Source organism: Petromyzon marinus, chromosome 13 (assembly GCF_048934315.1).
Source record: "Petromyzon marinus isolate PM22_M1 ecotype Great Lakes invasive population chromosome 13, UKy_Petmar_22M1.pri1.0, whole genome shotgun sequence".
NCBI lineage: Eukaryota > Metazoa > Chordata > Hyperoartia > Petromyzontiformes > Petromyzontidae > Petromyzon > Petromyzon marinus.
This window is the reverse complement of record NC_133679.1, coordinates 4980813-5004393: the sequence shown is the minus strand read 5'-3', so window position 1 is coordinate 5004393 and position 23581 is coordinate 4980813. Positions and strand designations below refer to the sequence as shown.

The 23581-nt window shown below is 40.5% G+C and overlaps 1 protein-coding gene across 3 annotated transcripts in view; it reads right to left on the bottom strand.

The window, feature by feature from the left end:
• Window positions 1–23286, bottom strand: part of UPF1 (UPF1 RNA helicase and ATPase) — a 33896-nt gene extending 10610 nt beyond the window's left edge. Inside the window, exons 1-15 of one of the 3 annotated variants that reach the window (XM_032953197.2) lie at window positions 22830–23286; window positions 19737–19876; window positions 19236–19325; window positions 17150–17317; window positions 13821–14001; window positions 11286–11447; window positions 10394–10478; window positions 9982–10083; window positions 9520–9622; window positions 7593–7752; window positions 6299–6417; window positions 4962–5126; window positions 2731–2845; window positions 1113–1256; window positions 135–348 (exon numbers count right to left, since the gene is read on the bottom strand). In XM_032953197.2, the coding sequence (XP_032809088.1) occupies window positions 135–348; window positions 1113–1256; window positions 2731–2845; window positions 4962–5126; window positions 6299–6417; window positions 7593–7752; window positions 9520–9622; window positions 9982–10083; window positions 10394–10478; window positions 11286–11447; window positions 13821–14001; window positions 17150–17317; window positions 19236–19325; window positions 19737–19876; window positions 22830–23012 (2131 nt within the window). In that variant the 5' untranslated portion in view covers window positions 23013–23286. Of the gene's footprint in view, window positions 1–134; window positions 349–1112; window positions 1257–2730; window positions 2846–4961; window positions 5127–6298; window positions 6418–7592; window positions 7753–9519; window positions 9629–9981; window positions 10084–10393; window positions 10479–11285; window positions 11448–13820; window positions 14002–17149; window positions 17318–19235; window positions 19326–19736; window positions 19877–22829 lie in introns of all 3 variants that reach the window. The other 2 variants (XM_032953196.2, XM_032953195.2) reach the window with 2 other exon arrangements.
• Between the last annotated feature and the right edge of the window lie 295 nt (window positions 23287–23581).

The following is a 23581-nucleotide window of genomic DNA, read 5'->3' as shown; positions in this document are numbered from 1 at the left end:
TACACGCACTGCCATTTTATACCAAACCTACAAAAACATCCAGAATTTTACTGTGAGGGAAATAAAGCACAAAGCATATCTGTTAAATTGAACACGAAGTCATGCAGAAGACAGCTGTGCGGAGTATTTTGTACCAGCAGTGACGCCATTCTGAAGCGAGCCTTCGTAGAAGATGTTGGAAGGGAAGGCACTCAGCGCTGGGTGCATGCGGTACTGCACTTGCAGGCGGATAGGCCGGATGCCCAGCACCACCAACCGCTCAAACAACGACTGGCATAGTCCGGCCTTGGCTGCCTTCTTGCACATAACCACGGGACCCAGCTGGCAGTGGTCGCCCACCAGAATCAGCTACACACACACAGATGCAGACGCCACGTTTATAACACCCCTCCCTCCACCAGCAGCAGCCACTTTCAACACAAGTCACATTTCTTGCCATAAGAGGTATTTTGGGTTAGATCGCGTAAACATATAAATGTGTCGTTAAAACCCGCCACCACCCGACACAGCCAGCTAGTAAGGCTTGTCATGTAAACAGAACATGCCAATTCGTCACTAGTAGTGACGAATTGGCATGTCAATTCGTCACTAGTAGTGACGAATTGACATGTTACTACACTTAAGGCTAGTAGTGACGAATTGACATGTTACTAGGGACGAATTGGCATGTTCTGTTTACGTGACAACCCTTACTAGTTGGCTTTGTTGGGTGGTGGCGGGTTCTAACGACACCTCTAATTATGGATATTGGTCGCGAAAGCCGACGTGTTAAACTCACATGTCTTGCCGTTGGCATAAACCTCCATTCTGCCCTCATATTCACCGTGCCATCCAAACAAACAGGCTGTGTCAGAGGCACCTACACTTGAAAATTACATTTTACAAGGAATCTGCCGAAACAGCCAATTCACCAGGTACATCGCTCGGGAACATGAAAGCTAATTATTTGCGGCTAAAAAGGTCCCACCCAAAAGGCTGGCATTACTTAATAATGCCAAACCCAAATGAATACCACTGGCAACTATTTTAGTTCTATAAATAGGCATGGCTTAATACTCTGAGGAGCACACACAACTCTGAATACACCAAAGCTGCCACCTTTCGTGCCATACCTGCTTTGCACCGAGGACAGTGGGCACCATGCACTCGGGCTCCGTGGCCTGGGTGCTCTCGTCAATCAAAATGGAGCGGTACTGCATCTTGGCCAAACGAGGGTCACCGGCACCCACACACGTGCAGCATATCACGTCCGCATTCTGAAAAACCAACGTTCTGCATCAACACACATTGCAAACGTGCCTTGCGGACATCAGGGCCACACGCATACACTTAAGGCTTGTTGCAAATGCCAAAAAATTAGGTGCAATGTGATTAATTAAAAAAATCTTGTTAGTTTAAGAATTGATAACAAGAACAAGTAATTGGATACAAGGAGATGCATATGCAGTTTCGTGAAACTGTTTTGCGTGACCGTCAAAATTAATGGTGAACATTGAAAATCACTTTGATGAAACGGTCTGGCTCTGGGGGTCTGAAGGAATAACTCCAAACCTTAAGAATCATAAGAGAGCTTTAACCTGGCTCTATGAGCCTCACACATGAACAATTATTAGAATCCTGAAGGTGCCTTTGTTTATGTCTCTGAGCCACAGCTATTACACGATGCCTAAGAGGTCTAAATGTTCCTGAGCCTGGCACACTGACCTTTGGGAATTAACAACGAACACCTAGAACAGACATGGGCAAAGTACGGCCCCCGGGCCGTACACGGCCCGTTGGGCTTTTTAATCCGGCCCGCCGAACTTGTCCAAAAATTCTTATTATTAAATTAAATTTTACCTTTCTCCTGTAATGCCCCTATTTCCCCATTAGATGGCGCACTTTGACTGTCAAATTTTAGAACCCATTGTGGCCCACGAGTTAAAACATTTGCCCACCCCTGACCTAGAATTATGAAGGTGTGTTAAACCAACTTCCTGAGCCCACTGTGCATTGTGATATCAATGGCCAAGGAGTGATTTGACTTTATGGTAACAGGTGCAACTTATTACTATAGATTAGGTAAAATTAACCAACAATATAGTTGTTTCATTGTATTTTATACTTTACCCTAAAAAAAACAGCTATGTTACGAGTGTAGCGTGATTCCATTCATACTCGGCACAATACATTTTCTGAAGACATACCTCCTCCTTCAGGTACAAGAGAGATAAATCAATAAAAATAATTGGACTAGCATGTGGGAAGTGTCAAATTGTTACCGCAAGTAAAACCTAAAGACATTTCAGGATTTACAGAAACTCTTCAGCGAACATTTAAAAAATCAATGGCTTGTTTAACCGGTCCCTTAAGAATAAATTGCAAAACCATTTGTCTTGCACAAAACTACACAAGCGCATCGGAATGCGCCGCGATTGTTGGCGCCGTAATTCACATTTGAAAGTTGTGGGGAGAGCATGGGGGGTGAGCACAATTGCTGTGAGCGTGGGCATGCAGGTGAGTGAAGTGTCATGTTGATCATGACAACGGTAGTTGGCATGGAGCTGTTTGGTGGTGGCAGAGTTGTGGTTGGGTGGGTAAATATATAAATGTTATAACGTTTTGACCTGCCCCTACTATATATTTGTAAAAAAGAGCTTTATAGCTCATCGGATTCCTCCAGTGTAAATAAATATTCAGATTCTGATTCTGAATATATGCTTGGTGCAGCCGTTTACTTTGTGCCCTCACCATCAGCAGCTCACGCTCCGCATTCCTCTTTAGGGCCCGGTACCGTTTCTCATCAGCGGAAGACAGCTCTCCGGTCTCATCCTTTAGCTGCTGCAGCTTCTGCAGCTCTGGCAAGCTACACCAAGAGCACACCAGTTCATGGTTACGACCGTTGTTAAAACAGCGCAACTTAAATGATGCGTGAGAAACCTCAAATGTAGCACGTAGATGAGAGCATGCTACATAAAACGAATCCTAAAACATTGGGGTAAAATGAAAAATGTCAGAACAAATTAATAGCACAATGCCAAGGTGTACTTCAGAAATAAACAAAAACGATCATATCAACTCATTGGCACATACACCTCATGTCCACATTTCCTGTAATTTTAACCAAATTGGTACGATTTATTTTTACCGAAATCACCAAAATGTATCTGTAATTTTAAATAATCTTGGGAAGTTTCCCCGATTCCTTTTTAAAATATACATTTACATGCAACAAGTGGCATGGCACATCTTGTATTTACTTTCCAAAAGCAGCAAACCTAAGCACCCATCATGAATCACTTTGCAAATTGCACCAATAGACTTTACAGTATGCAACAGTGGGGCAAAATGTACTTAAAATGCATGTCAACAAACTAACTATTGGCAGACAGACTAAATTATAGATAGGTTTGCAATGATAATTGTATAACGTTACGTAACTTTTTTGTTGACAACTTTTATACGTGCAAAATGTATGTATGTATGTATGCATGTTGAACTTCTTTCGCACCATGTAGCTAACCGTGACAATCGGAGGTGCGGGGGAAGGACAAACTAAACAAAAAACAGTTCTAAAGTGTTTTGTTTCAATCAAGATTTACAAGTACATAGCTCCAGTGATATAAATACATAAAGATAATGCGTGAAAGAAGAGACTACAGCGTGGTAGAACTCACCAATCCATATAGAACTCAGCTTAACACGTAGGCTTTCGCGACCAATATCCATAATAGAGGTTTATTTGGGTTAGATCGCGTAAATATATAAATGTGTCGTTAAAACCCGCCACCACCTGACACAGCCAACAAGTAAGGGTTGTCACGTAAACAGAACATGCCAATTCGTCACTAGTACAGCACACCGGTGTGTTGGAGAGCAAAGCCACAACATTTACAATCTGAGTATGACGTTTCTCCAGTAATTACAACCAGCTTCATCAGGCAACAGCCAGATTTGTGGAGAAGTCCACCTGTTTCATTCCTTATATAGAGGCAGAGATGTGGTAACCACACTTCTGCGCTCTTGCACAGAGTGGGGGGGGGTTAATGAGTCAACGTACATTATGCATGCACATTATGCGAGCCCTATGATCTTGTCCTTCCTGTCTAGTGTTTATTCAAATAGTCGTACCAACGGTAATCCATATTGAAGTATGGTGCCCTGTATAGGCATGCATTTAAACAATTTATTATTTGAGGACTCGCTTCCACGCAGCACTAAGGCGGTAGCTATCCGAACGGTTAAAATTATTTCTTTCAATTTCGATATATTCTCTAATTAGTCTTGGCCAGTAGCAGCTCGTTTTGCAAAGAACTTCAACATTATCAAAATCTATTGAGTGCCCTTGTTGGCAAACGTGTTCTGCTACTGCTGACAGTTGTATTTGGGAGAATTTAATATTTGTCTGATGTTCTTTTAGTTTCGTGCTGATCATTTGTCCTGTTTGCCCAACATTGCATTTGCCCCAAGTGCAGTTAATAATCCTGTACACACCTTCTGTTGATAGCTTCGGGAATGCATTTTTTGTACCAGATATTAATTTCTGTATTGTATGTACCGTGCCAAATCTGACTTGGATGTTTTGTTTTTCCAAACATCGGCTGGTTTATCAGTTACACCTGCAATATACGGTATTTTTATCGTTTTAATTACTTGGGCAGTTTCAATGCTCGTGTTATTTGATTTGGTTTTGGCATTAAATTCCCTGTTGATTTGTGCATCATGGTAACCGTTCATTTGCAGCGCTTCTTTAACATCATTCATTTCACTTCTCAGACTGTCACCATCTGACACTTTCTAAGCTCAATGAATGAGCATTTTGATAAGAGCAGATTTCTGTGCCGGGTGATGGTGTGACTCTGCATTCAGATAGGCATCAGTATGCATTTTCTTTTGGTAAACGCTGTGTGTTATTTTACCATTTCGACCCCGTCCGAGCAGAATATCCATATAAAGGAGAGACTACAGGGGGTAGAACTCACCTGTCCATATTGCGTATTTGGTTGTGCAGAGCGAGGAAGGAGACGGGGGAGTCGATGGCTTCCCTGCTCTTGGCACACAACCGCACCACCTTGAGACCCGTGCGGTGGATCTTCTCCGTCAGCTGGTCCACTGCGATGTTACTGGGGGCGCACACTAGCACGGGCCTGTACGCAGAACAAGCACCCACACCAAGCTTCACCAACAGTACTGACATTAGCAAAGATTGCCAGTTACTCATTTTAAGCAAGCTTAACTCATAGATGCCCAGGAACAGCAATGCCAATGACTCATAGCACACAATCAGTAGGCATATGAAACCAACAATCAAACTAACACACGTAATTGTACCCAAAGTCACAGCGTCACCGCCGAATTGGATGACTATGCATAAAAATATGTTGTGGTCAAATATGCACATGTACCACTTTTTCGAAGGTAATCCACTGCTCATGATAAATCCAGTCTAACTTGCAAAATTAAATATAATTCGAATGTAATAATGATACGAAAATCTTCAACCATTTAATTGAAAATAAAATAACATTAACCCACAGACCAGAGATCTGAGTCAAACACACTCACAATTAACTACCCATCCATATTAGATTCCAAAATGGAATGTACTCCAATTAGTAAGGGTAGCATAAAAACAAGGCAACCTCATTTTCATAATTAGTGTAAATCAGTTGAAGCAAGCACAAAGAGTAAATAACACAAAAACATTCAAAAGCACATCCAACATTTTTCACTTGCATACAAAATATGCTGAATAGTTTAAGGAGAATGAGTCAACTGCACTTCTTCCGCAGACTGTGATGCATGCCAGCACACTCGACTGCATGGGCAATACTATTTACAAGCAATAAATAACTGTACACTAAACCAAAGATACAAAACCTTGGTAACACCTGTGCCATTGCAATGTCGTGTGACTAAAATGGAACCCACCATTGCAGCACTATAAACATTTAAAGTTACATTTTATTTAGTTTCAGGAGCCCCACCCTTCCCAATGCCTTCACCTTATTGAAAATAAGCAGCCACTATTATGCCCCTATGCAATTCCAACAGCATGGGACTGCACACTCGTGCACCCACTGACTTACGTTTCTACGAATGCTCTTCACGTTCATCAATGACACGTTACTACGAGTTAGACTGGCATGGACTTTGCACACAACTTTCCGACACAGCAAAACAAACTGGCACTGCATTTGCCAAGCAAGCAGAGGCACAGGGGGAGAAGACAATCTTCCACTGAATGTGCCAAGCCAGCAGAACCCACAGGGAAAAAGACTGTCGACCACTACACTACTTTACATATGAAAGCACTGACCCGCTGTTCTGCTTGGCCAAGTGGTAAACGATGGTGGCTGAGGTGACGGTCTTCCCAGTGCCAGGGGGACCCTGGATGAGGCTGAGTGGGCGCTGCAGCACAGTCTTCACAGCGTACACCTGTAAACACACGAGGCAATGGGTTTGCATATTTTACACTTAGTAATGCGTGTATAGCCTTCTTAGAATGCTATTTTTAGACATCCCGTTTCACTTCTTCAAAATTATTTTTTTATTGACGAAAGATGAAACTTAGCAGAGGATTACCAGCTTACTGTGAAATAGTTGTGTACTACATGCAGTGTTTTGTAAATGTAAAAAAAACGATGTAAGGTATTTCGTATGCAAGTAAAAACACTCACCATGCATAACCTCAATCATAAATTCATGAATAAAAATATATATTTTGAATATCATATTTTGGTCATTGACTGATAAAATGGCTGTCAACTTCTTTAGGTGAGAACACGATCATGAAAATACAAAACACACCTCTCTTTTCCCATGTCATTGCAGGGCAAGACCAAAATAGGATAGAACCTATCTGTGCCCCTGCCTGCTTCCCAGATAACATCGCTCAATGTAAATTTCACGATTTAGTAATAGATCTGATGATCTTTCGATTTAAAGCTTTCGTGACTGCAAGGATTCATCTTCTTTGGTTCTTTCGGTAAAGTCACGTAGAATGAGAATAAAATAATAAATTGATAAAATAGAATATTATTGTGTTATTTTATCAATTTATTATTTTATTCTCATTCTACGTGACTTTACCGAAAGAACCAAAGAAGATCTGATGATACTGCCGTTATTATTTAAATGAAACCCACGTTAAAAACTGAGACCGTGTGCATTTGTTTAATAAAACTAATCATGAACAATGTACCAACGTAGCAGCAAATGAAAACGAGAGCCTGAAAAAATGTGAAGCAAACTAAAAAAGCATTTTTGCTAAAGGAACTGAAACTTAAGGAAAAAAACAGAAAACTGAACCTTAACACCACACAGTAAATATACAGAAACATCCTGGTCGTACCATCTCAAATAGTATGCAAAAATTTTGACTTAACAATAATACCGTTTAATTTATAAATGCTTAAACTTTATAGATTATGCAGAATAAATACCACATTATCGTGAACGTAGACAACCAAATCCCTGTAATAATCAAGCGAATGCCATTTTTACCTCGCAAGCTAATCCCAGCTCCTTTTTTATTTTATTATCATCAAAGACTGTCACAGCAGGGGACACACACACAAAAAAAAGAGGTAGAATTGTCAGCAGCGTCACACCTGAGAGTGGTTGAGGTCAGGCAGGCCTGGGGCAGTGAAGCGCTTAGGCAGCATACACTTGATGAGTACATCCTCCACCTCGTGGCCCAGCAGCTTGTGGTAGATGTATCCAGACACCGAGGTCTCGTCCACCGCAAAGGTCTTCAGGGCGCTCTGCATCCTGCACACGTCACCAGACTGTTACTAAAATCGCCTTCATCTCCAAGGGAAGACCCTAGTTTCAGGAACGGGAAAACTAACTTTTTAAGCACAGCCACATGACAATAATACAAAAAAATTGTAAGCTTCATTGGTGTTGTGCTCGTATCGAATTGTATTCACATCAGATGTAAAAACCGAGTGTTTATAGGCTATTATACGCAAGCTTTCACGACCATAATTATGTTTCTTAATTGGTTTCTTGCAGGCTAGGTTGTGTAAAAATGTGTCGTAAAACCCTGCCCCACCTGACAAAGCCAATTAATTACGTGCACTTGCAGAAATTGTTACATTGGTCAGACAGATTGCAAAATTAGTATAAAGCTTAAAACAATCAATGAAATATGAAATACAGACTGAATTATCTGTGATTGCAGAACACGCATGTCATGAAGGGCATCAAGTTGACTAAGGTCAAAGTCCTGTGTAAAAATAATTATTACTGGCAAAGATTAGACAATCATTAGCGATTTTGAAAAGCACAAAATAACTTCAACCAAGCAAACAGTTATACAATGAGTGCTGCCTGGAAATGAATTATAACTAAAAAATCTTGATGACAAAAAAAAGGTAATTGAAAGTATTAATGAACACTTACTTAAATTCATAACTCACTAAACCTCTATAATCAACAATTATTATGACATCTTAATTGTACTGAAACCCTGAAAGTGCTAATTTAACACATTAAAACAAATTATAAATCTTACCACTTTAAATTCATCAATTATTTATTATAATTTAACAAAAACAGCAAAAAATATTTGTTTATAAACACCAATTATTCAGTGATTATCCCCATAACATTAACTACATTAAATCTTAAATAGAACCACAACAGCATAGAAATTGGAGCTTCATGACTTACACAACACACCTTAACATAATTAAGGATATCCTATTTTCACCAATCCGAAATATATTAAACTTGTTACACTAACCTAACCTGCCAGTCACAACCAATCAACGACCAATTAACCAAAGTTATTAAATTAGATTACGTGCATGACTGTGCCCATATCATGCAGAGATCCATACTCTTTGGTTCTATTGGGTAAAGTCACGTAGGTAAAAAATAAAATAACAAAAATCACGACGTTCCGGCCACAACACAAGCGGCCTTCATCAGGTGAAGGGACGAGACTGTCTGGAGGACAGCGCTGGAGTGAAAAACCACGATCAGGAAGCGCTTTTACATCAGAACCGAGCTCCTGTTGACAACCTGATGCTCGATGGAATGCCCATCGAAACGTCATACCCATTTAATTTTGAGTACTCTGCAAGAACAACACCCATGTGCTGCAGCAGTAATGCATTTGGCACATATTATGCACGTTTGATTCACGTGACACTTTTATTAATTGGCTGTGTCGTGTGGAGCAGAGTTAACACAGTTTTGCATTTTTACAAGATTTAACCCAAAAGAAACCACTTATATTTCTAGACTCTCCCTTAGCTAAGAATGTTATCATTTGAGGATAAAAAGATAATTGTTCACCATAAGCCATGTTTTTATGAATTACTGTGATATTTAAAGAACAAAAATAATTACGGGGACTAAACATTTACTCTTCACATTTGTACACTGAACACCAACATTTCAAAGTAGATTTTTGAACATACGTACTAATCATACTATGTATGAACATTATAAATATTAGTTTTTTTCGAAGGCCATTCAGGATGCACCGACATTGAGTAAGCGCTTATCAAACAATACCTTGCTTACCTGTCAAAGGAGGTCGACTTCCACACAAAATCAACCTGGAAGTTGTGGGTGCACTCTGCTGGCACGCCAGTGTTACTTCGCAACTCAATTGCAATTTCATCTCCAAAGTCTGGGTACAATGTAAAGGAAATCAGACGTATGAAAACTAAACGGCGAGGCTGATATTACAGTGTTACAGCACAAAACACACGCACTGCTCTAACTGGTAGGTTGAAAAGGATTAACTAAATTCAATTTTCACAAGCAAGGATGTACGCAGCTTTGCCAATGCTCTTGGAAGCTACAATTATCATATTTGGTGAAAGTTGTACAAACTATCAATCATACAGCAAGTAGCATTATCAGACATATGTAAGCAATTGTCAAAACATACACATTGTGCTAGTTCAAGAACAGTTTATTGATCATCATTATACAAACATTTATGGACTTTATGATTTGGCAAAATCAGGAAATGGATACTGTCCGGGACTTTGATGACATGGCCAATCCCTTTCCAGGGAGCAGCCAGCTCTCCCTTGTAGCGCAAACAGATCTCGTCTCCTTGCATCAACCGCATGTCTGCTGGAAATCACAGGTAGCAGACAGCACAAGGCCAATGAAAAATTGTTCCCAAGTTACTTAATACAAAATTAGCCACAGCGTTCTGGCAGAATTATTTAATTTGTTGTGGATAGCATATCATGGACAAAGGGAAAGCAATGAAAATAATGTAATGCAAACTTAAAAAGTAAACATTATGCTCACTTACATTACTGAAGGTTATGAGCAATATCTAAGCAAACATGAACATATATATTGTCGATAGATACCGATACATCCTACGAAGAGCAAAACTAGTATATGGTGCTAAACAAAGAATTACAAAGCCAACCTGAGTCAGTTTTAGGCAAGCTGAAGAAGGCAATCCTCTTCTTGTTCAGCCCCACATCCCATCTCACGGTTATGTTATCTTGAGTCTAGGGAATGGAAATGTGTGTCAATACACAGACGTTAATCAGTATGTTTCAGGACTGTACAACTGCCAAAGTGTTACACAAATGGAACAATTTGCTGTGCAAGCAACTCGTTGACACACGACAAATAAGCAGCGACATAATGTGAAAACAAAGGTTAATTATATAATTAAATACCCCTGGAGGTGAACAGTGTACCTAAAGTATTCTTTTCCATAAGCCTAATTACTGCCAAACACAATTATCCTCCAAATGTACTGTGTCCAAGCTTTATTTCATGATGTAATAATCATACTACATGATACAAAACATGCGCTTAACGCAGTGTAGTTAAGCAGGTTGGAAGCAGCCAATCTCGATCGTCATAGCTCTAGTTCTTCACAGAAATATACAATTAGATGCACCATGAGTGGCAGAGTGGCACAGTGGTTAACACGTGCGCCTAGAAGCAGGAAGGATGTAGGTTCAGTTCCTGACTCGGGTGCCTTTCTGTGTGAAGTTTGCATGTTGTTCCCCTGTTCTGTATGGGTTTGTTCCGGGTTCTCCGGTTTCCCCCAATAGCTAAAAACATACAATGTAATTGGTATTGCCCATAAACTCCAATGCAGGCACTTCAAGTCTTCCGCCTCAAGTGCAGCTTTACTAAATAAATAGGTAATTATTATGCTACGCATGAGCATAACCTAGTGACCAGGTATCTGAAATCAATAATTGAGCCACTCAAATTTTTAAGATCTACCAAAAATTTGATATTTCCATCTAATAAACACCTGGCATTGTACCCACTTGCATCCAAGCCCTTGCACGAACCTGGGATTCCTTGAGCTTCTTATCATAGTCGGCCTCCAGCTTGACAAGCGGCCCAAACACATTCTGATACTGGTAGGCATCCTCATAGCGTAGTAACACCGGCTGAGGCTCCTCATCCACGCCTGGCTTCTCCAGGTCCTCCAGGGTGGCATTGGGGTTTTCCTGTAACAGACATGGCAGTGATACAGATTCCCTGGGAGCAGAGCTCCCACCTCCACTGCATCCAAGGTTCAGCCAGAAATGTTGGTCTCGGATGCATCAAAAACAAAAAAACAGCATATTGTCTGCACACACGTGCACCGATGTAAATCTTTATATCAGGTTGACAGTTTTTTAGTACATCTTTAAATACAGCTGACAGTTTTGTGTGTGATATTTTTTCTGTGCATCAGTGGCACAGTGGATAATGGCTAATTAATAAAAGGTCAAAGGCATAGTTATTTGTGTATAACAAATATTGCCTAACAAACTAAAGCACCAGAAAGTGTGGAGCTTCCTAAAATGTATGTATGTTAAGTCCATGCTTAACGCATTTTCGCTATAACGTGGTTCTTTTATTAGGGAACACTTTTCGCACGTGGAATGCGCACCGCAGTTTCTGAGCGGTTAACGACAAGATACTTTGTCGAGTTGTGTGGCTGAGCAACAAGGGAATTCTGGGTATACGCGCAAAATGATAGTGCGTGGCGTACCTTCATCTCAGCTTTTTATCCCACCATGGGATAACCACAGGCTTATTTCAAAGTGCAAATGTGATTAAATTTGCATTATTTAAATTTATATATGCCCAGTAATGTCTAGACAATTCCTCACAAAGTGTTTTCGTTTAAAGCTGCATCTACCGCATTCAACGAGGAATGACTGAACGTACTAGGCTAGTAGTATGCAGGTCGATGTGTGTGTAAGTCATATGCATTCCACAAAACAGTGCCTCTTTTATTTCAGTTTCATTACCATCTGAAAATAGCCACTAAAAAGTAAGCAATGACTTTGAACGCACGCCTGTCTCAATCTATACTCTGCACATTGCTCAAATCAAAAACTGATTTGACATGTTGCCAAATAGCAGGCTCCACCCCCTATGTTGCCCTCAAAACACCATTATAAGGTCGCACTCATTACACACAAAGTGCTTGACACAAATGAGCCACAATACCTTGCTGATCCCATCAAGGAGCATAAACTATAACACGGACTCAGGTCATCACCGCAGCAGCGGCTTTAAGCTGGCCATCGAACAAAGACGGTCACTGCATCGCACGCTTTCAGATGCGCTTCTGCGGCCGTCTGGAATGCTCTTCCTTCCTATAATAGGAAGCCAATGGCGCTATGCACTTTTAAATCTAGATTGAAAACTAATGTATTTATGAATAGCCTTTTGTGTTTAGTTTGTTGTCCTTCCCCCACACCTCCGATTAGCACGGTTGGCTACGTATGGTGCGAAAGTTCAACATGATTACATACATTTGAATCTGTGTTCAGACACCTGTTTCCTGTTATAAGCAGCCCTTTGCCCTTTAGGCCAAATAAGCTATTTGATCCCGTAACTTTTCAACAATATGACTGATGAATATATGTAGCAGTATATATAAACACTGCTCCAAAAGCTTTCCTTAGACCTGTTTTTTTACTTTTCACCATCAACCTTTATTTACAAAATTACTTTGCAGCATGCACTACACTCGGTAGATATAGGAAATGTAGCTAATTCATTCAATAATCATATGAAATTAAATTAGTCTAATTAGTCTTGAGCAAGATCTTTCAATAAGAATTTTATTCAAAGTAATGTTAGAAATGTTCCATAATTTCCCTTTGACCAGTCATCCTTCCCCACACTGCTAAAGCGTGCCCAGTGTCAATGTTTCCAAATAGACATGTGTTTCATGCTCAAATATAGAGCAGTGCCTATCTCAGCCTATTCAACTAAAACTGTTTATTTTACCAGGTAAGGCCCACTGAGCTATATAGCTCTTTTTCACAAGTGACCTGGCCACAAATAATAGCTCAAAAGTGGCTTATCATTTGGAAATTTATAGCAGCCAAATAATGTAAATGCATGTTGATTTTAAATGTGGAGGGGAAAACCGGAGGACCTGGAGAAAAATCCACGTGACCACGAGGAGTGAGAACAATCAAACTCCAAATACACAGGCGTCAGGGTCAGGATCAAACCCACAACCTCCTTCATACCAGGCGAGGTAGTTAACATCTCACTACCGTGGCACCCGAAGCCAACGTTTGGGAACTTGACATCTTATGGCGGACGCCAGTCTGACTAGGACAACCACCCATGTGTTTTAGCACTACAGTAACAGAAAAACAATTCCATTTTTGCGTTTCCACACTGTGGTCTTGTATTTAAAGTTATGCCCTTAAAAAATGTTTGATACAAAGTGACAATATAAAACAGGCAACGCATCTCGCCTTTTCATCACGACAGCTTATTATGTCACGTCACGTGATCCTCTATGTTTTTCCCTGCTTCACACAGCAGCACCGGCAGTCACACAAATAGAAAACTCCCGGCATCACCTTCCACAGCTCCTCCAGCTTGTTGATCTGCTGTGCCGTAATCTGCCGTGCCCTGAGTTGCTCCTGCTCCGAGGGGATCTTCACGAGCCAGGGCAGAAAACAGCGGTCCTGGATGAGTGGCTGCCACTGCGTTGCATCCCAGTTCATGTCCTTCAGGCTGCTTTGGCTGGCGCATGGTTGACTGCAATGGTTGGGGGGGGGGGGAAGCAGTGATGCATTAAATCCAAAATGTAGGAAAAATAAACACAATAATAATGGTGAAATAAAATGTGGCATGTATGCAGTGACCGTAGCTGTCAGAACATGCTCCCTGGATAGACGCTAACTTCACTCTGCTGTCTGGATATGGAACTGCCTCCCTGAACATATTGTTGGTGAAATCACAGATTCTGGTCTCCAGGCCTTCAAATGCCGAGCACATGGACATCACCACGCGCCTTGTAGAACTGAGTCATTGAACTACAGTGAACCAATGATTATGCTGATGAGATGTACTCATGTCTGATATTGCTGCTGTTCACAATTGCACCCAATAAAAACGCTTAATATATCTATAATGTCACACTCCATTTACAAGGACTGCAGAATGTGAAATGAAGAGACAGCCCACAGTGGTTTAAAGGTAATGATAATTTTGATTTACAGAAGAAAAAAATCTCGTATTCTATCATACATTTTGAAATCACATGAAAACCCTTAAAGAACTTAAACTCTATGGACTCATAAAATAAATTAAGTTAATGCAAGGCTGTTAAGCATATATAGCCAAGCTACTGACGGCTAGAGGCAAACAAGAATAAAAACAACCAGATGTTGGTTGTAAAAGCCTGTTATGTTTTTATAAAATATCTTAAAAACAGCCAATGTTACGCAAAAAAAATAATATTTGCTGTTTCATTTGCTCAATGCCAATAAAAAAAATCCTTAAAGAAATGTATATCACCAATGCTTTGTTTAAAACAAAATGACTAAACAGTAAAATGTTAGAAAACTGCACAAACTGCCACCAAATAAAATTGTTAAATTTGATTAAAAAAATCTGCAAAATCAACATTAATCTTGTTAGGGCACTTTGAATTTCAACCATAGTAACCGTACACAAATGCGAGTTTAGTTTAGTTTTTTTACAGATTTGCAGCGTACAAGGCTATGCCGCAGCAATAAATTCTACCCACACACGTCCGCTTGGGGAACGCTTAAGTAAGCTCGCATTTCTCATGTATACTGTATGGCTAAATGCTCCCCACGACCTGCCTAACAATAATCCCCCAAAAAAAATTGACAGTGAGGACATACCATATTTGAATCATACATCAAAAAAACATTAACCAGCAAAAAAAAATTATAGCTCAAAAACCAATGAGAATGCCCCAAAACATACGAACCATTAAAATGATGTGTAATAAAAATCGAAGACTTCAAGCACACATGAACACACTCATTAGTCTACAATGCAAAATTCCTATGGGAAATTGCCCATGCTCATTGTTTAATGTTGTGAAAGACAGCCATGATTTCAAAAAACACAGTGGTGTGCAGTATTAAAGGACCCATTAGGTTTCCACGTGAAATTATTTGCTGATAATGTAAATGTTAGTCATCATAAATCTTAAATATAATGGAAAATATGGCATGTAAAATGTCAAGATATTTATCCAAAAAACTACTGCCTTTAAGAAGACCATTTGAAAAAAAAGCATGAATGCTTTAGTCTCAAATAGCAATATCATAATTAAATATAATACATATTTGAAAACTAAATTGGACGCATCAGTACCATCATTAACAACAGGCCTTGACTGCAAATAAACTACTTGAATGAGCATACATTACTCTTTGTTGCACTTACAGAAAAGAAATATGTAATTTAAGGTACACGTTTTTCTTTTTAAATTCATGGTAACTACCAGTCCTTCACGAGCTAAGCTTTATCAATTGTTCTAAAGTTATGTTACTGTGATAAAGTGTGGGTGTAGCCGACCAAACAGTATTCTGAGCAAAACAAATCTGTTCCACAATGAGTGTCATATTTCCCAACTACCACTGTTGTCAAACAAATGTGTTCAGTCACTGCCAGCTTAACACCACCACAGAATAGATACACAATTCATTTTAACATGGATGTCAGTACAGTGTAAGCCTATTGTGCCACAGTACAAACTACATTCCATTTTAATCCCTGCAATACCGATCCTTTTTGATATTCACCAAAAAGGATTTAACCCGGTGTTGCGTCTCTCCCTGCAAAATGGGTTGTGAAGCTCATATTGTGCAAAGACTCACGTGGATAATCGCAGTGGGCAAAAAAACGAATTATGCCCTTGACTGTCGTGCATTGCAATTGAATGTTAACAAAAAATATTAGATGTTTACTTATTGGTAAGTAAATATCTAATAAGAAATTAAATATTGCTATCAAAATCTGGGCAGAGTCCATGGGTGCTGAGAACAAGTTGAAATAAATGAGTCACAAAGCATTGGAAAAGGAGCCTAACCTGGAACGTTTTTTGGTTGTGTTCCATCGAAAAACATGACTACAACACTGCTTCTCATGTAAATGATGGCGAGTGCAAAAAGTGCAATGCAGTAAAAACATGTTACGTAAACCAGGACCATGCCTTGCATAAACAAGTGATGCAAAATAAAAGACCAAACAGGTTTTGCTCATGCATGCCGACTGCGTGTTAACCAATCATTGCAGAACATCATATGCGAATGGTCAAGTCAAGACCAATGCTCAGCGATAAAGCGACAATCAGGCACAAATACAAACGGCACACCCATCACTCGCTATAACCAAGAAACAAGCTAACGTAAAACTAAAATGATAAATTGTGATATTCTTGGTTCTTTCGGTAAAGTCACGTAGATATAATTTTTTATTGATAAATAAATTCAAATTAAAAGCAAAAAAACCACGACGATTCGATCGCAACACAAGCGGTCTTCATCAGGCGGACTTTACCGAAAGAACCAAGAATATGAATTCCTGCAGTCACGAAAGTTTTAAGTAATAAATCGTTGCAATGCATGCTGTGCATATGGTTGTATTTGTAGGCGTACTGAACTGCAACAGGTGCCAAGAGCGTGGTGAACCAGTGGAAATACTGCAGTAATAAATGCATTTGCATGCACATATTATCAAGGTGAATATGAATCAACTGTTTACAACAATGTTGGAAACTTCTAAAAATCGTATCTTTTCAACCTGGCTTTTATTATTTTTAAACTCACAATTAATAACAGTAATGTGATGGTGCTGCTAGTCAATATTGTAAACGGCGCAATACAAGAAACGTTCGTATTCCGTACGTAGTGGGAAAGCGTACCGGCACAGCAGCACCACGACCGAGTCAGCCTTGGCAGGGATGAAACCCAGCAGGAAAACGTTGCGGCAGCCACAATTGTAGCACTCCAGCACAGTCTCACCAAGCGCCCCGTCCTTGTGCAGTGTTACCTCCTTGCACTTGGCACGCACTAGATGGTTCACGATGTGGCTGCGGGGAGAAAAAAAATAATCAGTAAAAAAACACGGGTATAAAAACGAAGTGTACATTTTCATCGTCCTACCTGCATACATTTTGTACAATGAGGTTAGGGGAAGGGGTGATGGAGGCTAGTCGTGTGAAATGAAAGCTTTAAGTCAAGATTTAAGTTAAATACATTGTTTCGTCCACTATTTTCTTATGTTTTAAGCACTGAATGTGCTTTATAGGCGATTGAATTTCTGTTTCCATCTGCAGTGCCCTTTCGAGGCTCTAGTATTTTGCAACCGTAAAATTTAATATACTAAATCTTGACTTAAAGCTTTCGTGACTGCAGGAATACATTATATGGTTCTTTCGTGATACTTTTTATTTTTCTATCTACATGGCTTTACCGAAAGACCCATAGAATTTGAATATACTAATGTGGGCATGTGTTTCACATCGGCTTATTGCACAGCATTTTCCCATTGTACAGTACTTGGGTAATTTATTTTACATGTAAACTGGTTGGTAGGCAATATTTAAAATTGCGTTCCCTTTGGTCATTCACAACGGTGTGGTGGATTAATTAATTTCACCTTCGTTAAGTTTTTAAATTATTTATTGTGACAAGTATGGATTCTTCCGATCCAATAATTCCACCTCCGCGCCCTCATCGTGGAGGCCGCTCTCCGATCTAATATTGACATGCTAATTTATCACATTAACATCACTGGCCCCGCCCACTATGTCGATGACCCTTGGGCTACACCCATTTTAAACCTTTAAAACAGTCTGCCTCAGCAGCTTTCCCCCTCTTTTTTCCTCCTAATGACGATCGCTTGTGTTGTGATCGAAATGTCGTAGTTTTTTGTTCTTTTCTTTGAACCTATCTACGTGACTTTACCAAAAGACCCAAATAATATGTATTTAACGGAGATGTCTACTATACTACATATTACATGTAACAGCTAAACACTACCTAGTCTAATTTCGCATTAATATATAAAATGTATGCATGCACACAATGTCATTGCATCGCTCTTGCAACATCATCCTTTGATTTCAAGGACCATGTGACAGCAAGTACGTAAAACCCTTATGTGCGAGACATGAAGATAACTCGTGAAATATTTAACATGCTACCACAAATAATAATGGAGGAGAATAAGCTACCCAGTCACAAGCTTCAACACCCGTAATCAGTGTTCAATTTAAACACTACAATGGAACATAAGTCATCCGAGGCTTTAAGTGACCCCAAATAATACCATTGGAAACCGAGCCAAAAATAGTAGGAATAACATTGATGGTTACACCTGTTAAAATGCTTGTGGACCAAATGCAAGTCTATTTTGTGTTACACATTCTAACCTGTACGATGTTGACTGAATCTTCTTTTAAACATTTACAACGTAAACATGGAATTACATACGTCTCCAGGGGAGACAAGAGCTGCTTCTATGAATGTACGTGGTCGCTTACATTTTTTCGTGAATTTATACCGCCTGGTACAGTGCTTTTTTAAGTGCCCAGTTCAAATTTGTCATATACCTGACATTTTGAGATCAAACTGGTTTGGCCGGACCAGCATAATAGGTACGTTTTAAAAGTCAACTAGTAAACTTTATCATTGTCAGATTGTATTTATTACATTTTTTTTTATTGCACATGGGGCAAAAAAGATGTTGGTTCGCGCATTTTTCAACTTACGAATGGAATCAACATACATCACCAAATTCCTCCACTAATTACAAGAAATGAATTTAAATGTCATATCTATAACATTATTAACTTTGCACCACAGGGTAAGTGGACTTAAGCTGCTGTATTATAATTTACATTGTTTAGCCAAATGGAAAATAATCAGGAAATGCTGTCTGATTTGCAAACATTTGCTTTGATTATAAAATTAGCTTAAACAGTACAAGTAATACATCTGTCCCACCTTCCGGATGTGTTCCCACGGCCGTTGCAAAACCACTTTTTGCTGGAATTACAATACACCACGCAATTGGGATCGTGAATTCCGCAGTAACTGCAAAAGTAAAAAAAATGAACATATTTCAGCAATCAACACATCTCTAACTATTAAATGAAACAGGTTTTACTCATTTTAACATAATCAGTTTAAATGAAACTATGTTTAAAATATCATGCAACAGGTGTACTGTTAGAACAGCATGAAAAAATGTAGCTATGTAAACAACTGACAAATTCAATAAAAATGCACTTTCAAAAATAAATAGAACTTGTTTAAGGCTTCTGCAGTTTAAATTACATAATTAAATGTGCTAGTTTGAGGCAAAAAACATATGGTACAACAAAATATCGAAACACTGCAAACTGCAAATGCAGTGTCCTTAAAAGTTATTTAGAGTGGACCTCCCTTTATTCCACAAGAATGTATTTCCTCTAAAACCACCAAGCGGAAGCGACAAACGCCTACCTGCAGGCATGCGATGGGAGGTCCTTTGAGTAATAAGCATCTTCCTCGTCTTCTTCAAAATTGAGCTCGGCCAGAGACTGAGTCGCTTTTGCCACCGTTTCATCCATCCCATTCGCGAGGGCCCCATCTGGTCCATTCAACTAAAATGAGATCGTAGACAGCAACATCTGTATACAGCCTACGCTCACGGCATATTAACAACGCGCGATACATCTCTCTTCGTAGTCTTCGTCAAGTGAACGCGTGCAGTGGTGCTCAATAAACCTGCTTAAAAATATGACGACCGCAACACATGTGGTGTGTGCTGGGCAACAATGGGATCACTTGTCTCAAATGTATTCCGTTCGCGCATATTGGCACCTGATCCTCTAAAGGCTAGCAAAAAACTCAAAATACGGCAACAAAGTTGTAATATTTACATTACAATATAATCGGTACAGTCGTTGTGAACAGGCAGTGTTGGCACCCATATGTATGTAACAAAATCACATTTTGACTGCGTATTTAAGCAAGGTAACCGCATGCGTACAAGCACAAAAGGCATGCATTCATTCGTATTCAATTCACAAACATGTACTTTCAGAGACCTAAATAACTCTTTACATCTTGACATGAATTTTGTTTACTATTAAGATTGTAACACGGCAAAAGGAAGGTGCACTTAAGCACTGGGCTTATAGCACGGACATGTCAACTAATTTATTAGAAACGTGTACGGTACCTGGCAAGACGACACTATTTACAACTTACTCATGACAGCTGCAACCTGCCTAAATAACCCTCACTCCTTCCCAGCAATACCAATGACATGGTCATTCATAATAACGTAAAACCAAATGTCAACGGGTTGTGTTTGTATTTTTTGTGTGTATATATATAAAGTTCCCTTAATTGGAGAACAGGTTTTTGTAAAATCGATACGCAGTTGTCCGCTGCATTTTCAAGAAGGCGAGTTGAATTGGTTTACAGACTAAGCCTACTCGTCACCAACCAAGAGTGCGTTTAAATCAATCCGCTCCCCATCCTATCCCACCAAGCAGTGTGCGTCAAGCCTCACCGGACCAAGGCAGAAGCCGTTTAAGATCTGCAGCCCATGGGAACCTGCGTGCAACAGTACTGCGGCACGGCTTAGCAAGAGTGTAGAGGTCTCCCGGCAACTAGGACTCGGGACCAGTTACCGGCTGATGTTCGGGATCTATGCTTGAGTATAAGCCAATGGAGCAAAATACGTCAAACACTGTTATTCCATACAGCCAGTAAGGTCTGTCACGTAAACAAAACGCGCCAATTACTTAAACCCACCGGTGTGTTGGAGAGTAAATCCACAACATTTACAATTTGAGTACGGCGTTTGGCAAAATCGCCCGATTATACTGGATGTAATTAGCAGCGAAAAGTCGTACTCAAATTGTATATGTTGTGGATGTACTCTGCAACACACCGGTGGGTTTAAGTAATTGACACGTTTTGTTTATGTGACAAACCTTGCCGGCTTTGTCGGGTGGTGGAGGGTTACGACACATTTATACTCACGCGATTAAATAAAAAAAACATTGTGAATAATTATGAAGGCCGCTTGTGTTGTGGCCGAAACGTCGTGAGAATTTTATTGTGTTATTTTATTTTATTAATTTATTATTTTATTCGCATTCTATGTGACTTTACCGAAAGAACCAAAGAAGATTATGAATAATATTTGTCGCGAAAGCCTGCGTGTTAAACCGACTTATTCCAAAGAGCCTTATATACTCTTTGGTTCTTTCGGTAAAGTCACGTAGAAAGAAAATACATTCAAAAATAGAATATGCCGTTTCGATTGTAATCGAACCAAAGAGTAATTCCTACAGTCACGAAACCTTCAAATCAAGTTTGAGCCTTATATACATAATTAGCGCACATTTGTTATTGAGTGGACTCATTCATTATGAGAATACGATATCAATATTAAGAGTTTAAAAAAGTCGTGCGCGCGTCTTGGGCAGTAATTCGAATAGGGTATATTTAAGAATGTATAGCGCAATTATTCACACAATTTCCGAATATTTTAGGAGAATATACTTCCTTTTTTTTGCAAATAAAATGTACTTCTCAATTTGTCGTAAACGTATTCGGGAAAAATAAATTATGTAAAATATCCTGGTCTCAGGTAGGTTCTAAAGAGTTTCCAAACCCCATTTACGCGGAAAAAATGTAAATCAATCACTAAAGCAAAAATATGCAAATAGCAAACCAAATAATAAGAGACATTAATTTGTTGTTGAGTAATTTCTCTAACTTTTAATTAGAAATCATATTAATACTCAATGTATTTATTCGTGTAAGCGTTATATCTTTTTTTTATCCCGAACTGTAACCAACTGTAAACCATATGACGTGTGAAGTGGACTACGCATGTAATAATGCACTGTACCCGGATTGTCACGATTGACACATCACGATTCGATAAAAATGGGGAAATCGATCGTGTTTCATCTAATATCTTCACTGCACTCTGTACATCCAGTCCGTTTAGTCTTTAATGTCTTCAAGAGCCATGGTCGAGGCACTCTGAGGCCTCCCTAAAACCACGATTCCTGCGATGTAACATTAACCATCTTTGCTCGTATTGTCTAATTTATCCGTCATCTTTTCCGCCTCGTGCAGAGTCATACGTACTTGTCTTTCTGTGCCCCGTTATAGTGACAAATCGTTAAAAAATTAAACCAATTCTGCCACGTGCATGTCCACACACACACACGAGTACGTCACGACTGTGACATTCCACTTTAGTCAACTTTGTTCAACGTCCCATTAAACAGTTAACCAGCAAGCCACAGAAGACCAAAACACTCTGAAGAAAAACCCAATGACATTAACCTTAATCACATTCTAAACTCCCGTCGTACAACCCACGCAACCACCCACGCCGCTCGGCCCGCACCGCGAAGCCGCGTGTGGGACTTGCGGTCGCCACACGCGCTTTAGCGGGCAGTCCCGCTAGGCGACACCGAGGCATGAGCGCAGGCCTCAACACAACCCACCCGCCCCCCACCCCGGCAAAATAACTCTACACGGGCACAACAACAAAAACTTCGCCGAGCTGTGCGTCCACACCTGTCCGTGCGGCGGCGCGTCGAGCTGCCCGCCCTGGCTGGGACCTCCCTGGCTCTGCGAGGGCAGCGTGAAGTCCGTGTAGTCGAAGTCGGTGGCCTGCGTGTCCGCGCCTATGAGTTCGCCCTCTTCCGTGTCGAGGAACGTGAGGCTCTGCGAGCTCGGCCCGTACGCGTCCACGCTCATCTTTGTTACGGCTTATTAATAGTTGTACGGTTATTCGTGACCGGTTGTGCTTTTTGTTTTTTAAAACGAGCGCCCGTTGTCGTCGCTCACCGCTCGTTTCGTACAACTTTGCGAGCGCGGCGAATTCTTTTTTTTTGCTGCCAAAAACCACCGCGGGATTTCCGAGCGCGCGCTAATGGCGGAGCGCAGCCGTTCACCGGACGCGGCGCACCACGAGCGGAAGCGCCATTACCAAATCTCCTCCCCCACCCTACGCGCGACGTCATGTACGCGCGGAACGCTGGAATGACGTCACGCGCGCGCGGGAGCGAGAATGACGTCGAACGCCCGTGCTAACGCGAGCGCGGGAGCGAGAATGACGTCGGGCTCGCGCGCGGGTGGGAGAATGACGTCACGCGCGCTAGAGAGTGGACACGATGACGCGATAAAAGGGGCAACGCGGGAGTGAGTGGGCGAGCGGTGGGACAAGGTAAACGCGCAACCAGTCGGCGATCGCAGCCGACGTCACAAAAGCGTGGGGGTGGGGGGTGACGTCACCCGCACGTGCCGAATATTGACGGCACGCGAGC